The sequence below is a fragment of the Xenopus laevis genome, chromosome 6S (assembly GCF_017654675.1).
Source record: "Xenopus laevis strain J_2021 chromosome 6S, Xenopus_laevis_v10.1, whole genome shotgun sequence".
NCBI classification, from domain to species: Eukaryota; Metazoa; Chordata; class Amphibia; order Anura; family Pipidae; genus Xenopus; species Xenopus laevis.
The window spans coordinates 128,478,129-128,503,891 of NC_054382.1; the positions used below are offsets into that span (position 1 = coordinate 128,478,129).

General features: G+C 37.5%; 1 protein-coding gene across 4 annotated transcripts in view; it reads right to left on the bottom strand.

Annotated features, from left to right (window-relative positions):
- Nucleotides 1–25,763, bottom strand: part of adcy8.S (adenylate cyclase 8 (brain) S homeolog) — a 180,550-nt gene that overhangs the window by 35,303 nt on the left and 119,484 nt on the right. For all 4 annotated transcript variants that reach the window (XM_018223969.2, XM_018223968.2, XM_018223970.2 and 1 more), the window contains 2 exons: nt 22,422–22,522; nt 9,712–9,913 (listed from right to left, as the gene is read on the bottom strand). In XM_018223969.2, coding sequence (XP_018079458.1) covers nt 9,712–9,913; nt 22,422–22,522 — 303 coding nt within the window. The remainder of the gene's footprint in view (nt 1–9,711; nt 9,914–22,421; nt 22,523–25,763) is intronic.

Below are 25,763 nucleotides of genomic sequence, written 5' to 3' on the forward strand. Positions count from 1 at the left end.
TCCAGGGGTACCCAGGGCACAAATAAGCACTCACCCCAAATCTCCCCCTACCTGGCCTTCAGGCTGAGCCCCCTTAGCTCATAAAAAGGTTATAGATATATAGAAACATTGGGGTAAAAGTCACCCCGCTATAGTTCCAGGGGTACCCAGGGTACAAATAAACACTCACCCCAAATCTACCCCTAACTGACCTTCAGACTGGGCCCCCTTAGCTCATAACAAGGTTACAGATATATAGAAACATTGGGGTGTCACCCTGCTATAGTTCCAGAAGTACCCAGGGCACAAATAAGCACTCACCCCAAATCTCCCCCTAACTGGCCTTCAGGCTGAGCCCCCTTAGCTCATAAAAAGGTTACAGATATATAGAAACATTGGGGTAAAAGTCACCCTGCTATAGTTCCAGGGGTACCCAGGGTACAAATAAACACTCACCCCAAATCTCCCCCTAACTGACCTTCAGGCTGGGCCCCCTTAGCTCATAACAAGGTTACAGATATATAGAAACATTGGGGTGTCACACTGCTATAGTTCCAGGGGTACCCAGGGCACAAATAAACACTCACCCCAAATCTCCCCCTAACTGACCTTCAGGCTGGGCCCCCTTAGCTCATAACAAGGTTACAGATATATAGAAACATTGGGGTGTCACCCTGCTATAGTTCCAGGGGTACCCAGGGTACAAATAAGCACTCACCCCAAATCTCCCCCTAACTGGCCTTCAGGCTGTACCATATGTGCACAAATATGCCATTTCGAGTTCATGGGAGTTATTTTAAACTCCCATGAATTCGAAATTTGACTAACTGCAAATTATTAAAAAAATTAATTTTTTTGTACTCAGGTGTGTAGAATCGATCAAAATGAATTTGAATCAAATTCGATTTAAGTTTTTTTCTCCGAAAAAAACTTGATTTTCAAGAAGGCAGCAAACGACTCCAAATTGATCCCAGGATGTCCCCCATAGCCTAAAACAGCAATTCGGCAGGTTTGAGATGGCGAATAGTCGAATTCGAGTTCTTAAAGGGCCTGCGTATGATACATATCGAAAATCTAATTAGAATTTTTAAAAAACTTGAATCAAAAATGTAACAATACCCTAGTCAAATTTGACAGTTTCGGCCATAAAAAAAACTCGAAAATTCTAATTAAAAATTCGGATTCGAAAATTCGAATTTTCACTTCGAGCCTTGATAAATCTGCCTCATATATAGAAACATTGGGATAACAGTCACCCTGTTATAGTTCCAGGGGTACCCAGGGCCGATAACATTTATCATTTTTCTCATCAAATATCTAGTCGTTATCTCTACTGGAAAACAAACCCCAGCTCCAAATACCAAGATTTCAGTTGAATAAAACTAATCAGATTTTTTTTTTTAATTCTCTTTCTACTGTACACGGGCAGCCAAACAGACCAGCTGAGCTTTTGAAATAAATAAACAGACTTTATTCTAAACATACTTTAGAATTCAATATACATTTTTATTAGCTATTTTCTTCCTCTGGCTTTAGAAGTGTTTTTGTCTCTCTCTTCCCCCCGTTCTTTGGTTCCTTTGCATAATTTATATCGGCGAGTTGTATTTATTACATTAAGAAAGCTGCTTGGACTTCACCCTCTGCTGAAAATATGTTTCTTTTTTTAAGCTAAGGAGCCAAAAACCATTTGTTTCATGATGATGAATATTCCAGCGACTTGTTCAGTAAAAAACGTGTCCAAAATCTGAAATAGTGCGACGGAGAATTTTCAAAATGCTAATGTTTCCCTGAATCATTTCTGAGTTCATTTGCGCACAGCTGGGGGAAAGACGGATCACTTTTTGACAACGCTGTGAATTATGATTTAGACCATAATGGCGTTTTGCGCGCGCGGAGGGGGTGGTTTAGTTGCACACACAGTAAATAATATTCGCAAAAAAAAAAACCTTTGCTGAAAGATCTTTTTAAAACTGATCCGTGTTTGGGTTTTGAGGAGCTTTTTGACATTTGCGTTCAGTGTCAAACTGGAAGGTCCAAGGCCCACCAGCTTCCAACACAGCCGAACAGCCGAAATGCGGAAGTGCCAAAAGTTACAAAGCCCCGAAGCGGCAAAAAGACCCGAAGTCATGGAAATCGAAGTCCTGAAGTGGCGAAATAACCCAAAGTCACGAAAGGAGGCGAAGTTGAAGTCCTGAGGCCACGAGTTCAATTTGAACACCAATGTGTGTTTTTTTAAAGCCCCTGGCCACCAATGTATTATTTTAATAATGTATAGGCCACTGCCACCAATCTTTTTTTAAAAAATATTCTTTGGGGCACCAATTTTTTTAACTTGTAAGGGCGGCCCTGGCTCCATTGTTTTTTCAAAAAATGTTCTTTGGGGCCCCATTTTTTTATGACTTGTAAGGGGGGCCCTGGCACCAAGGTTTTTTAAAAAAAATGGGGAGCCCTGGTGCCAATGTTTTTTTTTTCCTTATAGGGGGCCCTGGTCCCCAATAGCTTTTTATAACTTGTCTGGGTGTGTGTGTGGGGGGGTTACCTTTTTTTAACGCTGATGTCTGTGTGGTCTTTTAACTTATGAGATCCAGTATTTTGAAAATCAAATGAAGGAATGGAAGGTATGGAAGGTATGGGAACCAATATCCAGAAACCTGTTATCCAGAAAGCTTTGAATTATGGGAAGGTCATCTCCTGTAGAATCCATCCAGCCTATTGTGTTTATTTATGGGGTTATTTATCAAAATCTGAATTTTTCTGATATTTTATTTAAAAAAAAGACAAAACTAGAATCCATGATTTGACATTTTTTATTATTATAAAAACTTCATTTAATCGAACTGGGGAAAAACTCGATAAAATCAAGCAAAAACCAGGATCATATAGTTTTTTTTCATATGCTTTTTTCCCCAGTATTCCGCTGTCCCAGTCCGACCCTGTTTCCAAACCCAGAGGCACAAGTACAAGAGTGGCCCTTTGTTATAAACAGTTACATATTTACGTTGGGTTGAAAAAAGGCCAATGTCCATCGAGTTTCCAGTGCACATAAACACACTAACACCGACCCCTCCATACACTCACAAACCATATATACCAATATCTAGCTTAATTGTAGTTTTTAGTATCACAATAGCCTTTGATATTATGTCTGTCCAAGAAATCATCCAAGTCCCTCTTATAGTCATTAACTGAATCAGCATCACAACATCACCCGGCAGTGCATTCGCCAAGTCTCTGCCCTCCAAAAACCACACTGCGTCCCACATTGTAAATAAGCCCTATAATGTAAAGCATAAAGTATCACATACAGTATATCGAGGACTTCATAGACACCATTAATGGGCCTCACTTGCTAACTGCAAAAAAAATGGGTGCAAGGCAATTACAAGAAAGACTTCTCCACCAATGATTCCACCATAATTGACAACAATCAGTGCTATATTCTGTGCTACTAACTCTTGTGCCAGGTGAGTAAATTACACAACACCCTTTGTTTGTATGTGATTCCAAGAGAGCCAACATCTTCCATTGGCAGTCACCATCCACAGTGGCCATGGGGCCAGAGTAAAGCAGAAGTTTTCCTACTTCCACACCTTGCACCCATTAGTAGGAGCAACAAGCCTGCAAAACTCCACACATTTGACCATGGTGGGTGTATCTCAGTGCTCGTCTATAATGAAAATGAATTAGGGAATTTAAACAAGCAATAGGTTCAATGAGTTAAGATTAGCTGTTGCCACTCACGGGGGCCAAAGAATGCACTTATTCTGCACCACATGTGCCAATGAGTCTCACTGTTTGCCAACCCAGTGCCAGTCAATCTGCTTTGGAAAGGAAAATCCACTTATCCTACATTGTTCTGTCTCATCAGGTGAATACATTTACCCCATCTGACTATCCCCAAAGGGTAAGAGAGCAACATCTGGCCAGAAAGAATTAAGAGCACTCAGCCGAGCAGAACAGAACCGTAAGTCTGAAACCGGCCTTTCCCTGTGTGTTTACACAGTTCCCATATGTGCTGATATTACAGTACAAGCAGATAAATCAGCATGGTTAAGCTGATCAGTTCAGTGGCTGAAAAGGCAAAGTTTAATCAGGATAAAATTGAAGTGAATTGGCAGAGCCATCTAGGAGAACGGACGTATTCCCTTGACGACCCAGTGAACAGAATTTCGGCTGTACGGCTGAATGATTTTTTTATGGAGCTGTTAAATGGTCGCTCTGTGGATAGTCTGTGCTTATCCAACGCATTTTAGTACATGGTGCTCCAGGTCAGAGAAAAAAACATTTGGGGGGGGAAATGAGACGCTTGAAAGGAGAATTGCAAAATAATACCCTTGGCTTAGGGGAAGGAGTTTAATGGTTTCATTCGGATCACTTTGATTAATATTAATAGGAAATAATCCTGGTCTGACGCAACAATGAACCGCATAATGGTCAGAAGTGTTGTAATATAGCACTGCGTATCTTGACAGCGCTATATAAATAAATGATGATGATAATATAGCTGGGACTCTCTGCATCCTTCAGCAATACCATTGAAAGGGGCTTCAGGCAATAGAGAATCCACTAGGACACAAATATACAGCAAAAGATCTCCTTTTATTGGTTCCACATTAAAAAAAGAACATCTCCTAGGGGCCCATTTACTTAGCTCGAGTGAAGGAATAAAAAAAAAAAAACTTCGAATTTCGAATGTTTTTTTTGGCTACTTCGACCTTCGACTACGACTTCGAATCGAACGATTCAAACTAAAAAACATTCGACTATTCGTCCATTCGATAGTCGAAGTACTGTCTCTTTAAAAAAAACTTCGACCCCCTCCTTCGCCACCTAAAACCTACTGAGGTGCCATGTTAGCCTATGGGGAAGGTTAGGCTTTCTATCAATTTTTTGGTCGAAGAAAAATCGTTCGATCGATGGACTAAATTTAATTGTTTGATCGAACGATATTTCATTCGATTGTTGGATCTATTTGTGGTAAATCCTTCGACTTCGATATTCGAAGTTGAAGAATTTACATTCGGCAGTCGAATATCGAGGGTTAATTAAACTTCGATATTCGACTCTATGTAAATCTGCCCCCTAATGCCCCTACGCATTTCATGCCCCTGGGCACTTGGTTTTGCCCATGACTAAGGGGATTATTTATCAAAATCTGAATTTTTATGATTTTTAAAATAAAAAAGTCAGACCAAACTAGAATCCACGATCTGACCGTATTTATTATTAAAAAAGCACGATTTTTAAATCTTTGCTCTATTAAATCAAGAAAAAACCCGAATTGTACGTTTTTTTCAGAGTTTTTTCCTGAAAAGCCAGAAATACTGGAATTTTTGGGCTAATTCCAGCACAGACCACAGAAACTTCCAAACAGGATAGGGATCTCTCCCCTTGACTTATATACAACATCTGCAGGTCTGAGATGGCGAATTTTAAGATTTAGGCTTTTTGCAGCCTCGGGGTAGAATAAATCTTGAAAAATGTGAGTTTTTTATCCACTAAAAATTCATATTTTATAATAAAAAACTAGAATTTTTAAAGTTTTTTGCATTAAGAGATGTTCTTTTTCTAATGCAAACCAATAAATGGAGATTTTTACTCTAAATTTGCCCCATGGGGTCTCTATTGTGCCACTTTCAATAGTATTGCTGACGGTTATTCCCCCCCGAGCTGAGGGGCTGGTGCACCTGGGCCACTGTTTCAACTTGGTGAGTGAATCAACATTAGTTATTTGTGGCACATTATCAATCTGCTCTCCGCATCCTTGTCAATGTCGCTACAGCAGTTCCCAGTAACCCGCCAACAGTCAAATGTCTATGGGGCAGATTTTCGCAGATTTTAAGTGCAAAGGGACTAATACTAGTGATGATTCGCCAGCATTACCGCCTGCAGGGACTTGACCTATTTACTAATGGGCGCAGGCGTCGCTACCGAAGAAGATAAACGCTAGCAGTGATTCCCACTCTATCGTCAGGTGACTTTTCGATTTGGCGAATGGATGTAACTCTGCAAATTCTTTAAAATACGAATTTTACTGAACGTTACCTCTTTCGCCAGACTTGCCTTCGCCAGCTCAGACCAGGCCAAGTGCAATGGAGTGCATAGAACTTCCTCAATCTTCAGTTATTTACATAATATTTTGAGTGGAAAAACTTCTAAGTTCTAAAAACGTCCTTTTTTCAGGGTGATGGGCTGCACAAGTCCTAAAAAAATATTTTTGTGGAACTGGTTTCCCCCATACATTTTCTAACATATGGGCCATAAACTATACAGTGGGCTCATGTGTAGGGCAGTATAACAACTCTATTGTCTTTATTAAGGTTCCCTGGACATGTGTAGTTATCAGTGTCAATGTAATGTATTAGATGCAACATGGAACAGAAAGACGTCCATTCAACTTTAAATCTCCCGCCATATGCAAATAAACCTGAGCGCAAGACCTCTAATGAATTTGCGCTAGGCAGAATTGAACACTAGCGCATCTTCTATTTGATTTGCTCGCATTGCTGAAGTAACGCTAGCGAAAAATAGCCAGCGTCTGTCGGGCAGGACGAAACTTCGCATTTTAGTAAATTAGCGTTGTCCGAGCGAATTTGTGTTGCGATGGGTGCAAAGCCGTCACTGGCGAATTTTCGCCGCTTAGTAAATTTACCCCTGTGCGTGTTACTTTTATGTACATTTCAGATTGTGCTTACATGTCTCCATCAACACTATGGATTTATAGTAGGGCATTTTTCACTTGAAACACTAATAAAAAATCTCATGAATACTTAGAACATTTTGTCTCCTTCTATAAATTCTCTTTATTTCTGTGGAAATGTAGAATAGGTTTTTACGCTGCCATCCTGTTGATTTAAGGCTTAGGCTGGTGATTTTCACAAGTAGTAAATGATCAGATTTTTAACTTACTAAAACAGTATCTAACCCTTTCCAATAGATTTGAATAATACAAAAGCAGGAAGGCAATTCCACAATTGCATAGCTTTCAATGGAATAAATAATCCCTACTTTGTTCTCATCTCAAAGGAAAGCCATGTGTCTTCTGGAAGGGTCTACTGGCGAATAAGGCACCAACCACTTAACTGTCTGGACTTTACACATAATGATCACCTAGGACCAACATATATTCAGAGCTGTTCAATTCTAATATCATGAAAACACTAAGGAAGGTCAATATGAAGTGTCGGACTGGGCTGGTGGGACACCGGGAAAAAACTGGTGGGCCTCCCCAGCCCCCATCGTGACTGAAAGAAAAAGAAGGTAGGCATGGGGGGCCAGAGGGGAGTTGCAGCTCTGGGAGGGGGGACAGAGGGCACCATGCTTTTGGGTTGCTAGTTCCTGGGGGTGGTGGTGGGCTCAGAGGCAGCAGCCCCAGTCTGACGCTGTCTATAAGTAAACCATAGGACTAATTACATACTATAAGAGACCCCGATGCACCACCCTAAATTTTCAGCTAAGGTCAAAGATCCAACAATATAGATGAAGAGCAGTCTTCCAAAAGCACAGGTTGGCTACCTCTGCTCGTACATAAATAAAACTCTACTTGGTTTTTACATGCCTTTTTTGGAAGAATGCTCTACACATTTACAGGTTCAATTCTAATACCAAATGAATTATAATAAAGTAACTACAGACATTCAGAGACATAATAGAGTCTTTTTTAAATAAATTGTGCTTAATTTGCACCTTCTTTCACTAATATCTGTTGCATGATATGTGTCTACCTCACTGGAGATGCCACAAAGATGTTCCATCGTGTCCTTGACAACTAAAATCAGCAATTGTCTGGTCTTCCACTTTTTATTCTTCACTACACTCTGCTAACTAGCGATGAATGAAATTTTTCGTCAGGTTCTGCCACGGAAAAGACGGCCATGGACTTCAATGGGTGAAAAATTGTCTTGTGTCAAAAAATTGTCGCATGTCAAAAAAAATAATAATTATCGCACGTCAACAGAGAAGGGTAAGATTCGCCCATCAGTATTGTTAACCTTCTGCTTTCCCAATTCTGAGAGTTCCTCTACTTGGTCTCTATAACCATCACAACTAATAACCCTCATTTCCAAAGCCCTTTATGCCATTACCACTATGAATCCCACCTACTGCATTCAATTTGTTAAGTTTTCTTTAAAGGATCATTAATGGACCAACAGTAGGTGAATTATTTCCCTGAAACAAATTCCTCCACTGTATCATTTTCCTCTTTTTTTCTCAAAGGTGAATAATTCAGTTCAAGTGAATGATTTGCATCTTCAACAACATGGGAGAATAATTCACGTTGGTGTATTCCCACCCTTTGATCCAACAGATATCAATTGCTTTCATCATCCCTTATAACTGCCTGGTTCCCCCGTGTGCTTCCAATGTATTTCCGGAGAGAGAATGAGAGCTCAGGACCTTCTTCCAGGCTCCATAAGACTTTCCTCTTTCATAAGACATACCTTTAAAATAACTATTCCATATATTTAATTCTATATACAGGTATGGGATTCTGTTATCCAGAATTCTTGGGACCTGGGGCTTTCCGGATAATGGATCTTTCTGTAATTTAGCTCTCCATACCTTAAATCTACTTAAAAATTATTTAAACATTAAGGGGCCGATTCACTAACTTCGAGTGAAGGATTCAAAGTAAAAAAACAAGTGTTTTTTGGGCTACTTTGACCATCGAATGGGCTACTAAGACCTTCGACTACGGCTACAACTTCGAATCGAAGGATTTGAACCATTCGATAGTCGAAGTACTATCTCTTTAAGAAAAAACTTCGACCCCCTAGTTCGCCATCTAAAACCTACCGAACTCAATGTTAGCCTATGGGGAAGGTCCCCATAGGCTTTCCTACGTTTTTTTGATCGAAGGACATTCCTTCGATCGTTGGATTTAAATCCTTCGAACCGTTCGATTCAAAGGATTTTATCGTTCGATCGCACTATTTGCGCTAAAATCCTTCGACTTCGATCTTCGAAGTCGAAGGATTTTAATTCCCAGTCGAATATCGAGGGTTAATTAACCCTCGATATTCGACCCTTTGTGAATCGGCCCCTAAATAATCCCAGTGGGATTGTGTTGCATCCAATAATATCTTAGTTGTTATCAAGTACAAGATACTCTTTTATTATTGCAGATTATTAACATTTTGAATTAACGGATTAAAACTGAGTCTATGGGAGACAACCTTAACCATAATTTGGATCTTTCTGGATAACAGGTTTCTGGATAAGGGATCCCATAATACATACACATACTTATGGGACCTGCCATCCAGAATGCTCTGGACCTGCTTTTCCAGTTAACAGATCTTTTTATAATTTGGATCTTGATACCTTAAGTCTACTAGAAAATCATGTAAACATTGACAGCACTATATAAATAAATGATGATGATGATGATGATGATAAACCCAATAGGCTGGTTTGGCTTCCAATAAGGATTAATTATATCTTAGTTGGGATCAAGTACAAGCTACTGTTTTATTATTACAGAGAAAAAGGAAAAAAAATTATTTCATTATAATGAAGTCTATGGTAGATGGCCTTTCCTTAATTCGGAGCTTTCTTGATAACGGGTGTCCGGATAATAGATCCCATACCTGTACTAATCACATTAATATTGGTATATGTGTGTAAAGGTTAGATCAATATCTTTCATTTCTGGTTCCTGTGAATAAATCCTGCCTTATCCCAAATAAAATCATCAATGTACTGAAAAAGAAACTATAATAAATGGCTTACAATATTGATCACGGCTCCCAGAAAATTAATCATTATGGAGGCGAAGATGATGACATTCCGGGCCAAGTAGGTTTCATTAATCCAACAGCATGTTTTTCTCAGAACGAGGGGCAAGCATTTATAATCCTCCGCCGTTGTTATCAGGACAAGAGCCGAGTGGAGCATGATCAGAATGGAGAACTGGATCACCATCGGCATCATCCTGGGAAGAGAATAGTTACAGTTCAAATTGGTTCCATTCATTCCTTGTATAGCAATACGAACAGCCCTTTTTTTATCAGAACCTTGAAAATAGGTTTCCATTCGTTCATCATTAGAGAAATCAAATGGAAAATATACCTTTTAAGACCAATTTCTCCTTATTAAGTCTTTATCCTGCTACAGGCCTCCGGGATTACAAAATCAATATTTTTATAGGGGTTTACTAGGTGTATTTAGAAGGATGTTATTGTAACTGTGTATCTATTCTGACGATGTTGCTCTGTTTACAGTCCTATCCTGATTTTACATTCCCACATTTTACATTTTCCAGGATTTTACATGTTTTTACAGCCCCTTTGTTCTATATTTCAGCAGGAGCTGGATGTTAAATTGATTTTTTTTAGTGCTACATCATATTTTTGGCCCATTTTTCGTAAAGACCCATTTATTCCCTGCTCAGGAATGTAAAATAATGTTGTATCCCACATTTTAAGGTTTTTTTTGCCATTAACATGTTTATTTTACAGGAAAACCTTAAACTATATACCCCCATTTTACAGTTTCCTCAATTTTACATTTTTATCTGTCCCTGAAAAATTCAAAATTGGGGTTTGATGGTATTTAAACAGTTTTTCCTTGTATTTGTATCCCTTTACTTTATTTGCTGCTTCATCCATATCTCAGCAAGCATCTAGGAGATATCAGTGGCGGAGAGGTCATCTTGGGCTGCTGATATAATTTTGTAAATTTTTTTATTCTTTAGATCTTCTTACAGTGGAGTTTGTTTGTTTTGTTCATGTTGGAAATCGTATAATTATATATGAATAAATAGATTTTTATATCTTTTTTTGGGGAGGCTAAACAGCTGGTTAGTGATGAGCGAAATTTTTCACCAAGTTTCACTGTGAAAATGATGCCCATAGATTCTAATGGGTGAAAAAAATGGTTGTGTGTAAAAAATTTTCACGCATCAAAATAGACATCAATAGACTTCAATGCCTTTGGGCAAATTTTTTCCGTTTCGCAAATTTTCATAGAAGTGAAATGGGTCAGATTTGCCCATCACTACTGCTGGTTTACGACCATTTTAATTCAGGTTTTTACCAAAGAAATTGGCCAAGTTTTTGCTAATGACATTACCCAAGTTTTTGCTAAAGAAACTGGCCAAGTTTTTGCTAAAGAAACTGGCCAAGTTTTTGCCAAATAAATTGGCCACGTTCTTGCCAAAAAAAATTTGCCAAGTTTTTGCCAAAGAAATTGGCCAAGTTTATGCCAAAGAATTAAAATGTTCTTAAATTCCAGTTCAAGATATATCAAAATAAAAAAAAAGATCTCCAAAATTTAAACGAAAAAAACCCAGGAGCTAAAACCTGACAATCTTCTATATAAATCAGTGACAAGCACTCAATCTATTTTATAATTCACTTTTATTTTTAAAGAAAAGTCAATTTTTTAAAAATGAAAGAAATAGTGATTTTTCAAGCGATAATTTTTTTGGGGGAATTTTTTTTCTATTTCAAGGATTTTAGTAAATATATTGCTAGTTGTGAAAAAAAAAACACAGATAGTACTAGCCTCCCCTTCTCCCAAAGTCTTTGCTATTCTTCATTTTTTTTTTTTTTTTTTTGTTGAAGATCAAAGCAACAACATAACAGTTTAAATTCAAAGACTAGAAAGCTGCAGAAGAAAATGTTGAATTAATTCAAAAAGATAAGCTCATAAAAACCATAACATTATTATCTACTGCAAGTGGCCTCAGGAAAAGCAGCATGTATTCCGATAGAACTGTATGTTGCAACATTAATAGATATATTATATATGCTAAAGCATCTTGGTAGAACTTACATGTGCCTATGGATCACCATCAAACGTGGATTTCAAAGTCATTTTTGTAAGGGAATAAATGTTCTACTGCATCTATGGGATGTCTAATACATTTGCTATTGGTAAAGCCAAGAAAGTATTTCTGTTGTTCATAGACTGAACAGTATTATGAGCCATGGAGATTTGCTGTTTTTATAAACAGCAAATCTGAATTGAATTGGGGCACACTTGTTTATGAAATATTATAATGATACATTAAATCAAATGGTAGGATTTTAAGAATGTAAAAAGGTTTGTGCAAATGTTTATGCAGGATCCATGCAAGCTACAATATCTTCTTTCAGGTTAAAAAGGTAGGACTACTAGACAGCCACTAGACTAATAAAATTTTAGGAATGAAGTTACCATAATAATTTAAAGAGTTCAGAGAATATTTAAAATTGACTTTAATGTAATTTGTTACATACAATGGGGGGGTTATGTAATAAATGGCATTGTTTGCCCAGGAGCAGTAACCCATAGCAACCAATCAGCATGTAGCATACATTGGTCACCACATTAAAAGCACCCATCTTATTGGTTGCTATGGGTTACTGCCCCATGGCAAACTTAGTACCCTTTATTACATTTGGGGGATTTTGTACAAATAACAAATGTATACACAAAAAACACAGAAACACAAGAAAAGATACTTACTAAAAAAATTGTTTTACAAATATTTTTGTTTCTTTGCCTTTCATTTTTGTTATATACTGTATATATTACTTGTGCTTATACCATGTGCTTTATATGGCTGGGGTACCGTTAAAGGCACCAAACACACACAAAATACATTGATTAATGCACATCTTTTAGAGTACATGATTAGGGGCACCTGGGAAACTGACAATATGTCTAGCTCCATGTCAGATTTCAAAATTAAATATTAAAACAATGATTTGTTCTTTTGAAAATTGGATTACAGTGCAGAAGTCTGCTGGAGCAGCACTATTAATTGTTGCATTTTGAAAAATAGCATGTTCTTCTATGACAGTATCCCTTTAAACTAATAATTTAATATTGGATTACAATAAAATTTATTATTGGCAAACTATCACTGCAAACACCTGCAGTGTCAGTAAAAGTCATTGTAAACTTGGTGTATGATGTGATTTTGTACGACAAATATTTGATGTACAATAGAACTACATTTCAATAAATCCACTGTTCCTGGTTAAAGGGATACTGTCATGGGAAAATTTTTTTTTTCCAAAATGAATCAGTTAATAGTGCTGCTCCGGCAGAATTCTGCACTGAAATCCATTTCTCAAAAGAGCAAACAGATTTTTTTATATTCAATTTTGAAATCTGACATGGGGCTAGACATATTGTCAATTTCCCAGCTGCCCCAAGTCATGTGACTTGTGCTCTGATAAACTTCAATCACTCTTTACTGCTGTACTGCAAATTGAAGTGATATCACCCCCTCCCTTTCCCCCCCAGCAGCCAAACAAAAGAACAATGGGAAGGTAACCAGATAACAGCCCCCTAAAACAAGATAAAATCTGTTTGCTCTTTTGAGAAATGGATTTCAGTGCAGAAGTCTGCTGGAGTAGCACTATTAACTGATGCATTTTGAAAAAAACATGTTTTCTGATGACAGGATCCCTTTAAGAACCATTGGCCAACAAGTTTGTCTAAGAAAAAGAAAGGTTGTTCAGCTTGGAGACACTCCCTCTATCACTTCTGTAAAAAGGCCGAACAGAGGAGTCACATAAAGCACTGAGCTACTCTGGAGAGCAGCTGAGAAAGTTACCCTCGAGTATCTATAGTGCTGCAGTTACATACAGTATACTTAGTCCTCTTTGATCATTTAAATTAATTTTCATCAGAATGTTGTATTCATGAATTGCGGAGTTGGTAATCCATCAGTAAAACTTGGGGAATGACCCAGATATTGGAAGTGTAACCGATTGCAATACTCCATTTAATCATCAGAAACACCAGAAAGATTCTTCCTTCTAGAATAACGTAGGGTCCTCAAGAGATGCACTATTGGTCCTAAAGGTGGCCATAGACGTAACAATTACGATCTTTCTTGGAAAAGATCTTTCCAAGAAAGATTGTTCGTTTCAATACACACGTGTAGAGCTGAATCGTCAGATATACAGGTAGATATACGGAAAGAAACAATAGAATTCTACCTGTATCTGACAATTCAGCACTAACAATGGCCGATGTTTGGGTCCCTTCAAAGGCACCCGATCAAAATTCTCCATCCAGCTCGATTGACGAGCCGACCAATATCCAAGTCTTCTGCCGATATCGGTCGGCTCTTTTTCCACCATACACGCATCGAATATCGGACGAAAATTAGTTTTGTATGATATTATCTGTGTGTCTATAGCCACCTTAAGATTGCTGGCAGTTTTAGAAGAGGGTTCCTGTGTCCTCCCAACTGGGCACAGCTTTAGTTTGTGGTACTTCATCATTTAGCAGTGGCCTCTTCTAAATGTACAGTATTCAAACTTTAAGCAGTTTTAATCCCACAAACACATACATTTTAAAGCAAATTACGGTTCCCCAGGGACAATGGGTCCAGAGAAACACACAGACATATTTGTGTAGACAAGTAGACCAGCTTGTTTTTCATTTTTTTTAAACTGATGTGGACAATGATTTAGAGAGGGTTGTGTCATGCAGCACAAATGGCTTACTCTTTAAGGAGCCGCATAAGAGGCCTTTCTTTATGATATAAGCACAGCTACAGCAGCGAGCCAACAAAGCAAATGTACCCAGATTCTTCTGTACTGGGAAATTGCTGTGAAATTATAGAAAACCGTCGGGCAGAAATGTGCAATTCCCTAAAAGTGTAATTTGCTCAGCACAATGACTTTTTTGATGACCTACAGGGCTGATTTTACATTTGAAGTATTATGCATCAAAATAGCACAATTTAAGAAAACGACACTTGTGATTTAAATTCTGCCACAAAATAAGCCCTGTACCAATTAGCATTTGGTCACGCCAAGTATTAAAAATAATATGTACACAAAATAGGGATGTGAATCTGTAAGTCCACAATGAACATTTACTAGAGTAGTGTTGCTGTTTCCGTTGGATTTTTTTTTTTGGATCAATAAATTAGCAGGTCTGCTTTATTGTAGTGTTTAATGTACACCTGGAAGATAGTGTAACCTAAAATATACAGAAAATGGGGGGGGGGGGGAATGGTGAAACTTAATGGCAGCATAATACCACTATGTAAATAGATACAGTGCAAAATGTTTGAAGTACACTTGAACCTGCCATGTAGAAAGAATAATTAGTGTCTGGGGCTAAACCTCTTTCTCCATCATTTGTCTACTCTGTTCTCTTCCTTTCTTCTTTTAAACCACATTCTTCATTGTCTGTACATTTTTCATTTCTTCATCTCCCTTTAAAATTCCTTTTTGCTCATTTCTCCACCAATCTCCTTCAACCCTCGAGTATCTATAGTGCTGCAGTAACATGTACTTAGTCCCCTTTGATCATTTAAATGAATTTTCATCAGAATGTTGTATTCACGAAATTGCGGAGTTGGTAATCCACCAGTAAACTTGGGGAATGACCCAGATATTGGAAGTCTAGCCTACTGCATCACTCCCTTTAATCATCAGATATGCCACAGGGGTTCTTCCTTCTAGAAAACCTTGGGGTCCTCAAGAGATAAACTATTGGTCCTAAGATAGCTGGCAGTTTTAGAAGAGGGTTCCTGTGTCCTCCTCTCTAGGCACAGCTTTAGTTTGTCGAAAGAAAAAGTAGTGTCTGGGGCTAAACCTCTTACCCCATCTTTTGTCTACTCTGTTCTCTTCCTTTCTTCTTTTAAACCACATTCTTCATTGTCTGTACATTTTTCATTTCTTCATCTCCCTTTCAAATTCCTTTTTGCTCATTTCTCCACCTATGCTCCTCAACCCTTTGGTCTTACACTTCCTCATCTCTGCCCTTCAATACCCTCTGACTTTTTGCTTCCTGCTTTCTTGTTTTTTTTTCTAATCCCCTTCAATCCAATATTTTTCCTCTCTCTTCTTTAACTTGTCTGAATTGTGTTAGGATCCCATATTAAGACCTTCTTTCCATGGTGGCCTTGATTGTCTACTTGTAGAGGACCATACAGTGCTAAACAAATTCCCCCAACTGACTGTGCCAAGAAGAACACCTTGCTTAAACATTACAGGAAGGACTATAGCAGCACTATAAATCTTGCAGTGGCCTAGCATAAGGCAAGAGGGTCATGGTGCTGCTCAACTGGTTGTATAGACAACAATCAAATGTCCTAGTATGGAGGGTAGGAAGTACAACCATGAACGTAATACTCTGCCCTTGGCATTTGTTTCTGGTGGAAACAATGGTGATGGATGCCTCAATATGCTGGCTGAGATGACTCTCATTTTTGTAGCTGCTTGCTCTGCATCACATGTGCATTTGCAGATATGTACAGTACCTGCAAGTAAGATAATCACAAATGTGCTTTAAAATTGTTCCTGCGACCACCACAAATTTAAGCTTGAAAATTAGCTCTTCTTGCTTGCTGTTAAAATGTTCAGCCATACCTACTATTAAGCTGCAATCTGAAAGTACATCCAAGAAAGCCATAAGTCCATATTTTATTACTCTCCCGATTCAATTAACAGACATCCATGACATGAATTAAGATGCTACTGTGCCTTTTTCCTCATGTCAAATTTGATTACATTTGAACAGTTGATAATGATTGACGAATTCTATGGCTTCATGAATGGATTTCAGTTTATTTTTCCCATAAAATCTGAGTTTGTTCAGACTGGACACAAGATGCGCAACTAGTGGTGCCTGCAATGATATTTTTTTCATATACTGATTTTTGGCCCCCGGGAATAATATGCATGCCACATGGTTTCATGCTCACTGCCTTCATGTTTTTGGAAGATATATATATATAATAATAATCAAGGAAAGAGTAACGTATAGACATTAACTCCGTGACTTAGAAAGTCTGATTTCATACTTGCATCAGCTCCAAGGGAGAGAGCCTTGGGGCAGCAAAAATGAGTCTATAAGCTTCATAAGGCAGGATTTGCTGCAAATGAGAATTTCAGTGCAGTGTATCGCTAGCAAATCTCCAGAAGCTGAGATTTCATTATTTATGCGTGTGTGCCAATAATAGTCTCTGTATATGTCCCTTTTTAACCAAATCTGCAAGCCAGTTAAATGTCATTAAAATAAAGGTCATTAAAGGATAACTAAACCTTTAAAATAAGTGAATGTAAAATGAATGAGGGTGCTATTCTAAGATATTTTGCAATGCACATTCATTATTTATTGTGTTTTTATTTAATGATATTAAGGGATACATGTATTGTTAATATGAATGCATTTTGTTACAGTACATCAGCACCACCTGCTGGTCAGTTTCCCACCAGTCTGACCACCAAGTAGTCAAGGAAGTTGTCAGGAGAAAGAAAGAGGCTGCTCTGATGTTCTTCTGCTTAGAAAAATAATAAAAAAACTTTCTCAAACCTTTCCTAAGCAGAAAAAAATCAGAGCAGCCTCTTTCTTTCTCCTGACAACTTCCTTGACTACTTGGTGGGCAGAATAGTCAGAAACTTACCAGCAGGTGGTGCTGTTGTAACAAAATTCATTCATATTAACAGTACATGTATCCCTTGATATCTTGGAATAAAAACAAAATAAATAATGAATGTACATTGCAAAGTTTCTTAGAATAGCCCCCTCATCAATTTTACACTTATTTTAAAGCCAAACATTCTAAATGAAGAGCTATACTACACCCATAGCATAATAAACCCATCACAAAGGAATCACATTAACTGGACTCCTTAGAGTATTGTTTGAGGCACTGCATAAGTGAGTTGCATTCCTATCAATGCGGAAAGTCCTTGACCTCCTTTAGAAATTAGGTTGGTTACTATATAGAAGGCTAAAAACCTGTCAGTACTATAAATAGGACAAGGGGATAGGAACTATTTCAGTACATTCCTAAGAGAGAGAGGGAGAGAGAGTCAGTTCAGTGTTTGTCATTGCCAGTGATGGGGGACTATACAATTGTACTTATCATTGAGTGCTACTCTTCAATCACAAATTTGTGTGGAAGCCTCAGATTCTCTTTTACATTTACTTAGTGAAGCTTATGAGCTTTATAAGAAATATTAAATAAATATATAAAAACATATATAAATATATATTTGAATAAGAACCATGTCCACAGTGCTACGCAATATTGTCTACAGTGCTAAGCAATATGTTGGCGCTATATAAATACGTTAATAATAATAATAACCAACTGCCCTCAGTATCAAAACGTATCAAAAATGTATATGACAACTATAAATGATAGGTCCTATGATGCATCACAACAACAACTTTGCTACTGAATACAGGTTGACTATTCATAAATATAGAGGTGTCTCTTGGTAGTTGGAGGGTTGTCTGGCTGGTAATTCCACTACTGAAGTCCCAGAAAACCCACCTGTCTTAGGAAAACGTGTTTGTTCTCTTAGTAACAGATATCTTGGTTGTACAACATAAGTCCCCGTGAGGATCCATAAAATTTCACTGAGAAGTCTATGGCGCAAATTCATTAAAACTGAAGATCATATTTTTTTCCCGGATCATGAAAAAAACAGGTACAAGTAGGAATAAAACTTGGCCATTGAGCTTCTACGTACAGTAAATCAATGGGAGGCAAATTTTCAATAGCTGCATTTGTTAAAAAAAAAAAAAAAAAAGCCAAGCTTTTTTTGATTAATATGGAGTTTTTTCCAAATCAAATTTTTTTCATAAATAGATTAACAACCAAGGATTTCAAATCGTGACCACTGAAAAAAATGTTTTAATCGCAATTTTCTAAAATGTTCAAAAACTCATGAATGTGCCAACCCAAACAATTGAAAGTTGTGCTCACCAAATATGCCAACCCAAGATAATGCTTGTTCATGCATCTGACCCCATCTAGATCCACCTCTGACATCTGAGTCACATCTGTTCCTGTTTACTCTCCAAAGCTTGTTGACCAGTATCATTATTAGTTGGAGAAAACCACCCAAGAAACAATGACTCACTTGTAATGTACATACTGTACATATATGTAAAAAAGGAGCCACCATAATGCCAAAAAAAGGCATCACATTGATTCTAACTAGGGATGTAGCTGAGCAACATTCTGCAAAATAACAGTCTAAAATAGACTGGGATAGATCTGGCTCCATGCATGTACTCTTATACTCATATCTCATGCACACGTATGCATTGAGTATGTCAAGTCTAACCACTGTAAATGTGGTCACATCACATTTGGCATTTGATAAATGAAATTAAAAATAACCTCAAATGGGTATACTTATGATTTAGGAAACTGGCAAGAGAAAGACAAAGATACTTAAAGGGATACTGTCATGGGAAAACATGTTTTTTCCAAAAAACATCAGTTAAAGAGTTAGTGCTGCTTCAGCAGAATTCTGCACTGAAATCCATTTTTCAAAAGAGTAAACAGACTTTGTTATATTCAATTCTGAAATCGGACATGGGGCTAGACATATTGCCAATTTCTCAGTTGACCCCAGTCATGAGACTTGTGCTCTGATAAACTTCAGTCACTCTTTACTGCTGTACTGCAAGCAGCAGCCTAACAACAAAACAATGGGAAGGTAACGAGGTAGCAGCTCCCTAACACAAGATAACAGCTCCCTGGAAGATCTAAGAACAACGCTCAATAGTAAAAGCCAAGTCCCACTGAGACTGATTCAGTTACATTAAGTAAGTAGTTCCATCCTAAAGTGCAGGCACAAGTCACATGACTCGGGCAGCTGGGAAACTGACAAAATATGTAGCCCCATGTCAGATTTCAAAATTGAATATAAAAAAAATCTGTTTACTCTTTTGAGAAAAGGATTTCAGTGCAGAATTCTGCTGGAGCAGCACTATTAACTGATGCGTTTTGAAAAAAACATGTTTTTCCCATGAGAGTATCCCTTTAAGCAAAGGCGTTATCTGCATTACTATTATAACTGGTGTATTTGTGGTCTACCTATTTATTTTAGTGACTAGTACTCATCTGTGAAGACCATCGTGTGGCTGCTAAATAAGGATACTTGATTGCTTGGTTATATGCAGGAGAGTGTAGAACCAATGACTTCTAAGAATTGGAGGTGGGGGTTGCTAAAAAATAATTTATGGTGGATTCAAGTACCTTCCAATTATGCCACTGGTTTGATATATTAAATGGGGAGACAATTTGTTATGGATTATTAATGGGTCTCTTAGAAAAGTCTGAGGATTGCACAGGGAATTCAGTCTGAAAAATAATTATTTGCCTTATTATTTTTTACTGGTGGAATGTAAATCACCCACGCTAACGACATTTTAGTCTCATATTGCATTTGATAGCAAATCTGCATCACAAGCTTTTATTTTAGGCTACTACCGGCTTCTCTTATTTTATTATGAGATGAATCATTTCAATGTGAAATTACTTGATTAAATATATATTATTGTTTTCATTCCACTCACAGTTTGAATCAGTTTTAGCCTAAGTACCTTAAATAATAAAATGATTTTCAATTGGAATTAATTGGCATTAACGGGTGAAGCCACTACTAATAACTCAACTGCAAAAGCATTGGGAGACGGGTTTCTTCACAGGGATAAAGAAACTGGATTGGGCACAAACGTGTTTGGAGACAAGGAATAACGAAAAACAACACACAGGGAAAGAAATGATGGTTTGGTAGCGACAAAAGAACAGATGGAGATGAACTACACTTACGAAAGAATGGAGATCATGGGATGGGAAGCACAGAAGGGGTCTCCATGTGACGAAGATGGAGAAATCAGTTGGTGGTCTTTACCGGACCTACATATTCATGGCCACAGGCTGAAACTTTTGCCCTGTAGAGGACAGAATGAGGATGGGATCACGATGATGATCTACGTCAATATTTATTGTCTACTTATTTGCCTACAACAGAACTCAAATCTCAGAAATTCAGATGTTTCTTATGTAAATGGGACTAACATGGCTTTAAATGTGAGGGGTTTTGTTTATATAACAGGATGGAATGCAAATAATGGATTAAAGAAAGGATTTGTTTTAGATACAAATGTTAGATGTTGCTGAGATTTAATGGAATGTAAGTGGGGGAGAGCTATTATATAAAAAGTCTCAATAAGTACAAAAATAATTTTTATGCTTATTTGTTCATAATGCTCATTTATCTTGCCAAGAGTGTGAACTATCAAATAATTGTGAGGTATGGTGACAATGTGGATAGCATTGCTGCCTCTCAATTATTTATCAAGGTCCGAATTTATCTCATTATCGGCTGCTACAAACTCCGATCTAACCTGCTCGGGTTTTCCACGCTTATATATTATCACATTTTCCAGAAAATTACCTTTGCGGGAAAAGCTCCGAATTTTTTTGTGAATTTCCCCCGAAAACTCTGAATTTGTCGGAGTTATGCTCCAAAAGCTCTGAAAACATAGTGAAATTGCCCGAAACCCCCGACACAACCAAAAATCAATGTGACTGTTCCCATTGACTTTTATGCAACCCCGACAGGTTTGAGATGCCGTGGTTTTATATTCTGGCTTTTTAGCCCTTGGGGTTTAACAAATTCCGAAAAATTTGTGATTTTTTTAAAGCCTATTATAATACAAAAAATCACAAATTTTTCAGATTTCGTGGAAATTTCGGGCAATCGGAGCTTCGTAAATAACCCCCTATGTTTCTGGGTTCAGTCCAAAGTGGTGTGGTGTTTGAATGTTCTTCAGGTGCTCAATTTGTTTCCAAAATTCCTGAAACATGCAGCTGGTTGGCTCTTGATGAAATTGACCCTAGTTTGTACATGTGCCTTTGATAAGGAAAGTTGGTCATAAGCTCTAGTAGGGAAGGGGCATAAAACAATGCTCAACATGCTCTTTGTTGGCTGTATATAAATAACATAATTCTTGACACGGGCTAATATGCTAATTTTAGAGTTTTGCAGTCTCCACCGTTAAAGCTAGTGCAGAAACATTAGACCCAGATACATAAAGATACTGTATAATTTGCCTACGGTTTCCCATAATGCCTTGATTCTGATTATTGCTGCAGGTTGCCCAAGGCTTTGTGAGAAAAAATGTAATACACACACTGATTGTACATAAATACTTGTTATTTAAAGATGATTTGATACTGTATCATCAACAGCAACATAATTATATATACAACTACCCAAACCCAAATAGCTATGACACATTTAAAATGATCCCTAAAGCAGGATATTTCTTTTTTACTCATGATATATATATATATATATAAATACTGTAACATGATCCATGGTAACTCTGTGGCCTCATAATAATAGTTATTATAGTGGAAGAGAGCATGCATCAAAGACAGTAAGAAAGAAACAGATCTTCATTTTTGTTCCCAGGCATAGTGCAACATTTAAATAAACGTATTGAAATAAATAAGGCATCTTTTCAGTCTGACAAACATATCAATACTAAAGAATCTCCGACCTAAATGCCAATACAGTATAGATTGCATGGAAAGTATATTTATAGGGTACACAAAAAGAAGACTCCAGGGCAATAAGTTTGCCAGGTACGGTGGTGTTGATATTATCAAATATTTAATTCCGGGAAGATCAATAGAAATACATTTTCCCCATGGTATTTACCTTGATGAAGGAAGCAAGCTCTGGATTGCCGTAATAAATACAAGAACTATGAAAGCGCACACCAGGTTTGACTTGAACACTTCATCCCTCATTTGAGAATACTGAAATGAAAAGAAGAGGAATTAATAAAATGAAAGAGCAATGCTGTTACATACAAGCAAAAACAAAACATTGTAAAGCCAAGTTTTCGCATACATGGAAACTCCAATGGTGCAAGTTTAATAGGCTCAGCAAGAAGGTTAGGGTAGAGTTATGGTACAGTTGATAGGTAGGGAAATAGAAGGGGAAAAATCAGAAGATCAGAAGAAGGGGCACAGAGGTATATATTAAGATTTCAGCACAAATGCACCAAGTTGGTGATAGTCTCCTAAGACAAAGGTTCCAGCACAGCCTGCTCTCATTTGTCCAGAAATTATTCTCACAGGAGGTGGCTGGCATGGTTGGCAGCCTATCATGTGGTGTTATTGGTGGACGAGCATTCCAGTATGGGGGTGTACTGTTTTCTATGTTATATAGTTGTTTATACTGCTATTTACATAAAGTTATTTAAGTGGCTCCATAGGGAGGAATAAGGAGAGACAAGACCACTGAAGCTTGTTCCAACTATAGTTGAATGTTGGCTAAGAAAGAACGTTAACTACAGATGGTTGCAAATCTTATCTAGGCATTTAGTGCAGATGGCTGCTTATATACTTCCATGCAGTGCCATTTAAATGAATCACTTTAAATGAAATGAGTGCTATGCTGTATTGTGGCAAGCTATGTCCTCTGAGGGATCTCAAGTCAAAGATCACTCCATCTGTAGGATCTCACTTTGTGCCAATTACCTTCAAACTGAAATACTCCTAAAACTAAATCAAGATGAATGTACTTTGCAACTTATGTAGAGAAAAAAATATTTAGCGTGTTACTTCCATGCAGTTTTAGGGTTGATTCCAAGCTAGCATATCACAGTTTTACATGATTGCACAATTTCCACCATTTCTGTGAATTTCACTCTTGGCTCAATGTAGACAGATACAAAGCACTACAATGCAGTCCCAGCATTAACTAAACTGGAGAAGCTTCCCAAAAAGGCAGTACAATCTCACTCTTTCATTGGTTATAAGTGTGCCCACCATAAAGAAAGGATGAGAAAGGGGAGAGAGAGGTGAGGACAATATAAAGGAAAAAAAAGAATAGGACAGGCCATAGGGTAAAGGAAAGAAAGAAAGAAAAAGAAAGAAAGAAAAAGAAAGAAAGAAAGAAAGAAAGAAAGAAAGAAAGAAAGAAAGAAAGAAAGAAAGAAAGAAAGAAAGAAAGAAAGAAAAAGAAAGAAAGGGTATGAAAGAGAGACACATAAAAGAAAAAAAGAGTCATGTTCTTTGTATTGGAATGATTTGCTCTTCTAGTGTAATCTTGTGACTTGTGCATCACTTGTCCATTATATAAGGGGTCAGAACCTGTTTACTGAAAGTATACACATATTTGTCCCCAATGGACAACTTATGCTTTTGACCTAACATGAACTTATATATAAATGTATACATTTCTTTTTTTTCAGCAGAGCTTAGAGAAGGTGCCCTAGTGATTGGTGTGAAGGAACCTAGTTGCTTATTTACACACATTGCTGGATATACTACTAAATCGACAGCTCTCCATCACAACAGGTTCAAATGACGGGTCCCTGTTTTAGTGAACTCTATGGGAAGCATGAATCTCTTGGGAGAGGCAACCATTGATGCCCAAACTACTTCAGGAATAGACCTCACAGTAACAGAAGGAACAAGGAGGCTATCGGATAAAGAATGGTCTTTTCGGTATCCAGGCTGACAAGCTTAACATACTACCAGTGTATTATGGAACTGAATCAAAGTGTGTATTTAATATGGAGGTAATCTGCTTCAAAAAGATGCCTTTCATAAATGTTGATGTAAAGAAGAGATGAGCACTAAAGCTCTTTATGCATCATTACAGATTAATCGCATTCCTACATTTTCAACCCCGTGCTAGTGTTTCTTTATAATACATGTATTTTAATAAAAAATGCATTTATGTTTATGCATATTTATTATGTGTGGGTACTTCCACAACAGATATTTTAAAGTAAGTTCTGGCTTGGAGGCTTAAACAGTTCCAAAGCAAATCAACCAGCCTTGAGCAGAACAATTTACATAAACATAGAAGTGCCAGTAAGTCCTCAAGGTACAAAGAGATTACCCATGCACTTACACGATTTAATCAATTGTTCTTCTAAAAGGGAGCTGCTATTGGTTACTAGTGACTGATTTGGAATTGCTCTGATAACTCCAGGTAAGTAATACACATTCATAAACAATTAATTATAGAGTGTAAGATGGGAATTTAGGGCTCTTTTACTATTAAAATGCTTCATTTCAGAATAGTGTTTTTACGCAACATTCCTTCACATATTTCTATAAAAATGTTCATTAATCCAGGTCATGGTATATCTAGTAAAAGTACATCTACAGCAACTGGACTTGCTGAGTAATCATTGAAGACATTTCACTACTCATCCGGGCAGCTTCTTCAGTTCAACTGAAGAAGCTGCTTCAACACTTACTCCAGTTGCTCTAGATTTACTTCTACTAGACTTTCCTTGCACCTTACACCTACCACCTACCAAAAATTGAAACTACAGCAGTGCACTGGTATAGGTGAGTTTAACTAGACGCAAGCACATAATGTCTGACTGAACCCCACAATTGACCTCTATAAGTAAAAGGAATAGGAGTTTTTAAAAAATGTGTTGACAAACTGCTGCAGACAATAACAAAACATCCTACCAATCATGCAAATTATGTTATAATTAACCAGATAAAAATAAAAATGTGGAATTTTCTGTCCTCCGATATCCGACACTGTTGGTTGGGTTCTTGTTTCATTTGCAAGATGTATTTTAGAAGCTGTTTGCTAAGCAGTTGTCAAGCATTTTCAAAATACCTTCTCAGGGGCACACACGGATTTATATGTAAATCGAACATCTGAATAACATAGTCAGCTACAGTTTTATTCAGCTGTGGCTTTGTAATGGAGCAGAATACAGAGGTAATACAGTGGTTTGGGCACTGAGATACATCACTGTTGTGACTATATTATAAACAGAAATCTGATGCTCCTAGAGGACTCAAAAACATAAATCTCATTGGGATAAATTCAAAAGGGACGGTAACATTTCAGCTTGGTGCAATCATTGTATGAATGTTTATGTCTGTCACCATCTTCCTACATCAATGATACCTGGGGAATAGGGGCGCAAAGCTGTAATAATGACATAGATGGCAAAAAAACTGGGGAATAATTATCTCAGCATGTCCTTGGGGGAAGACTGACATTTAGCTT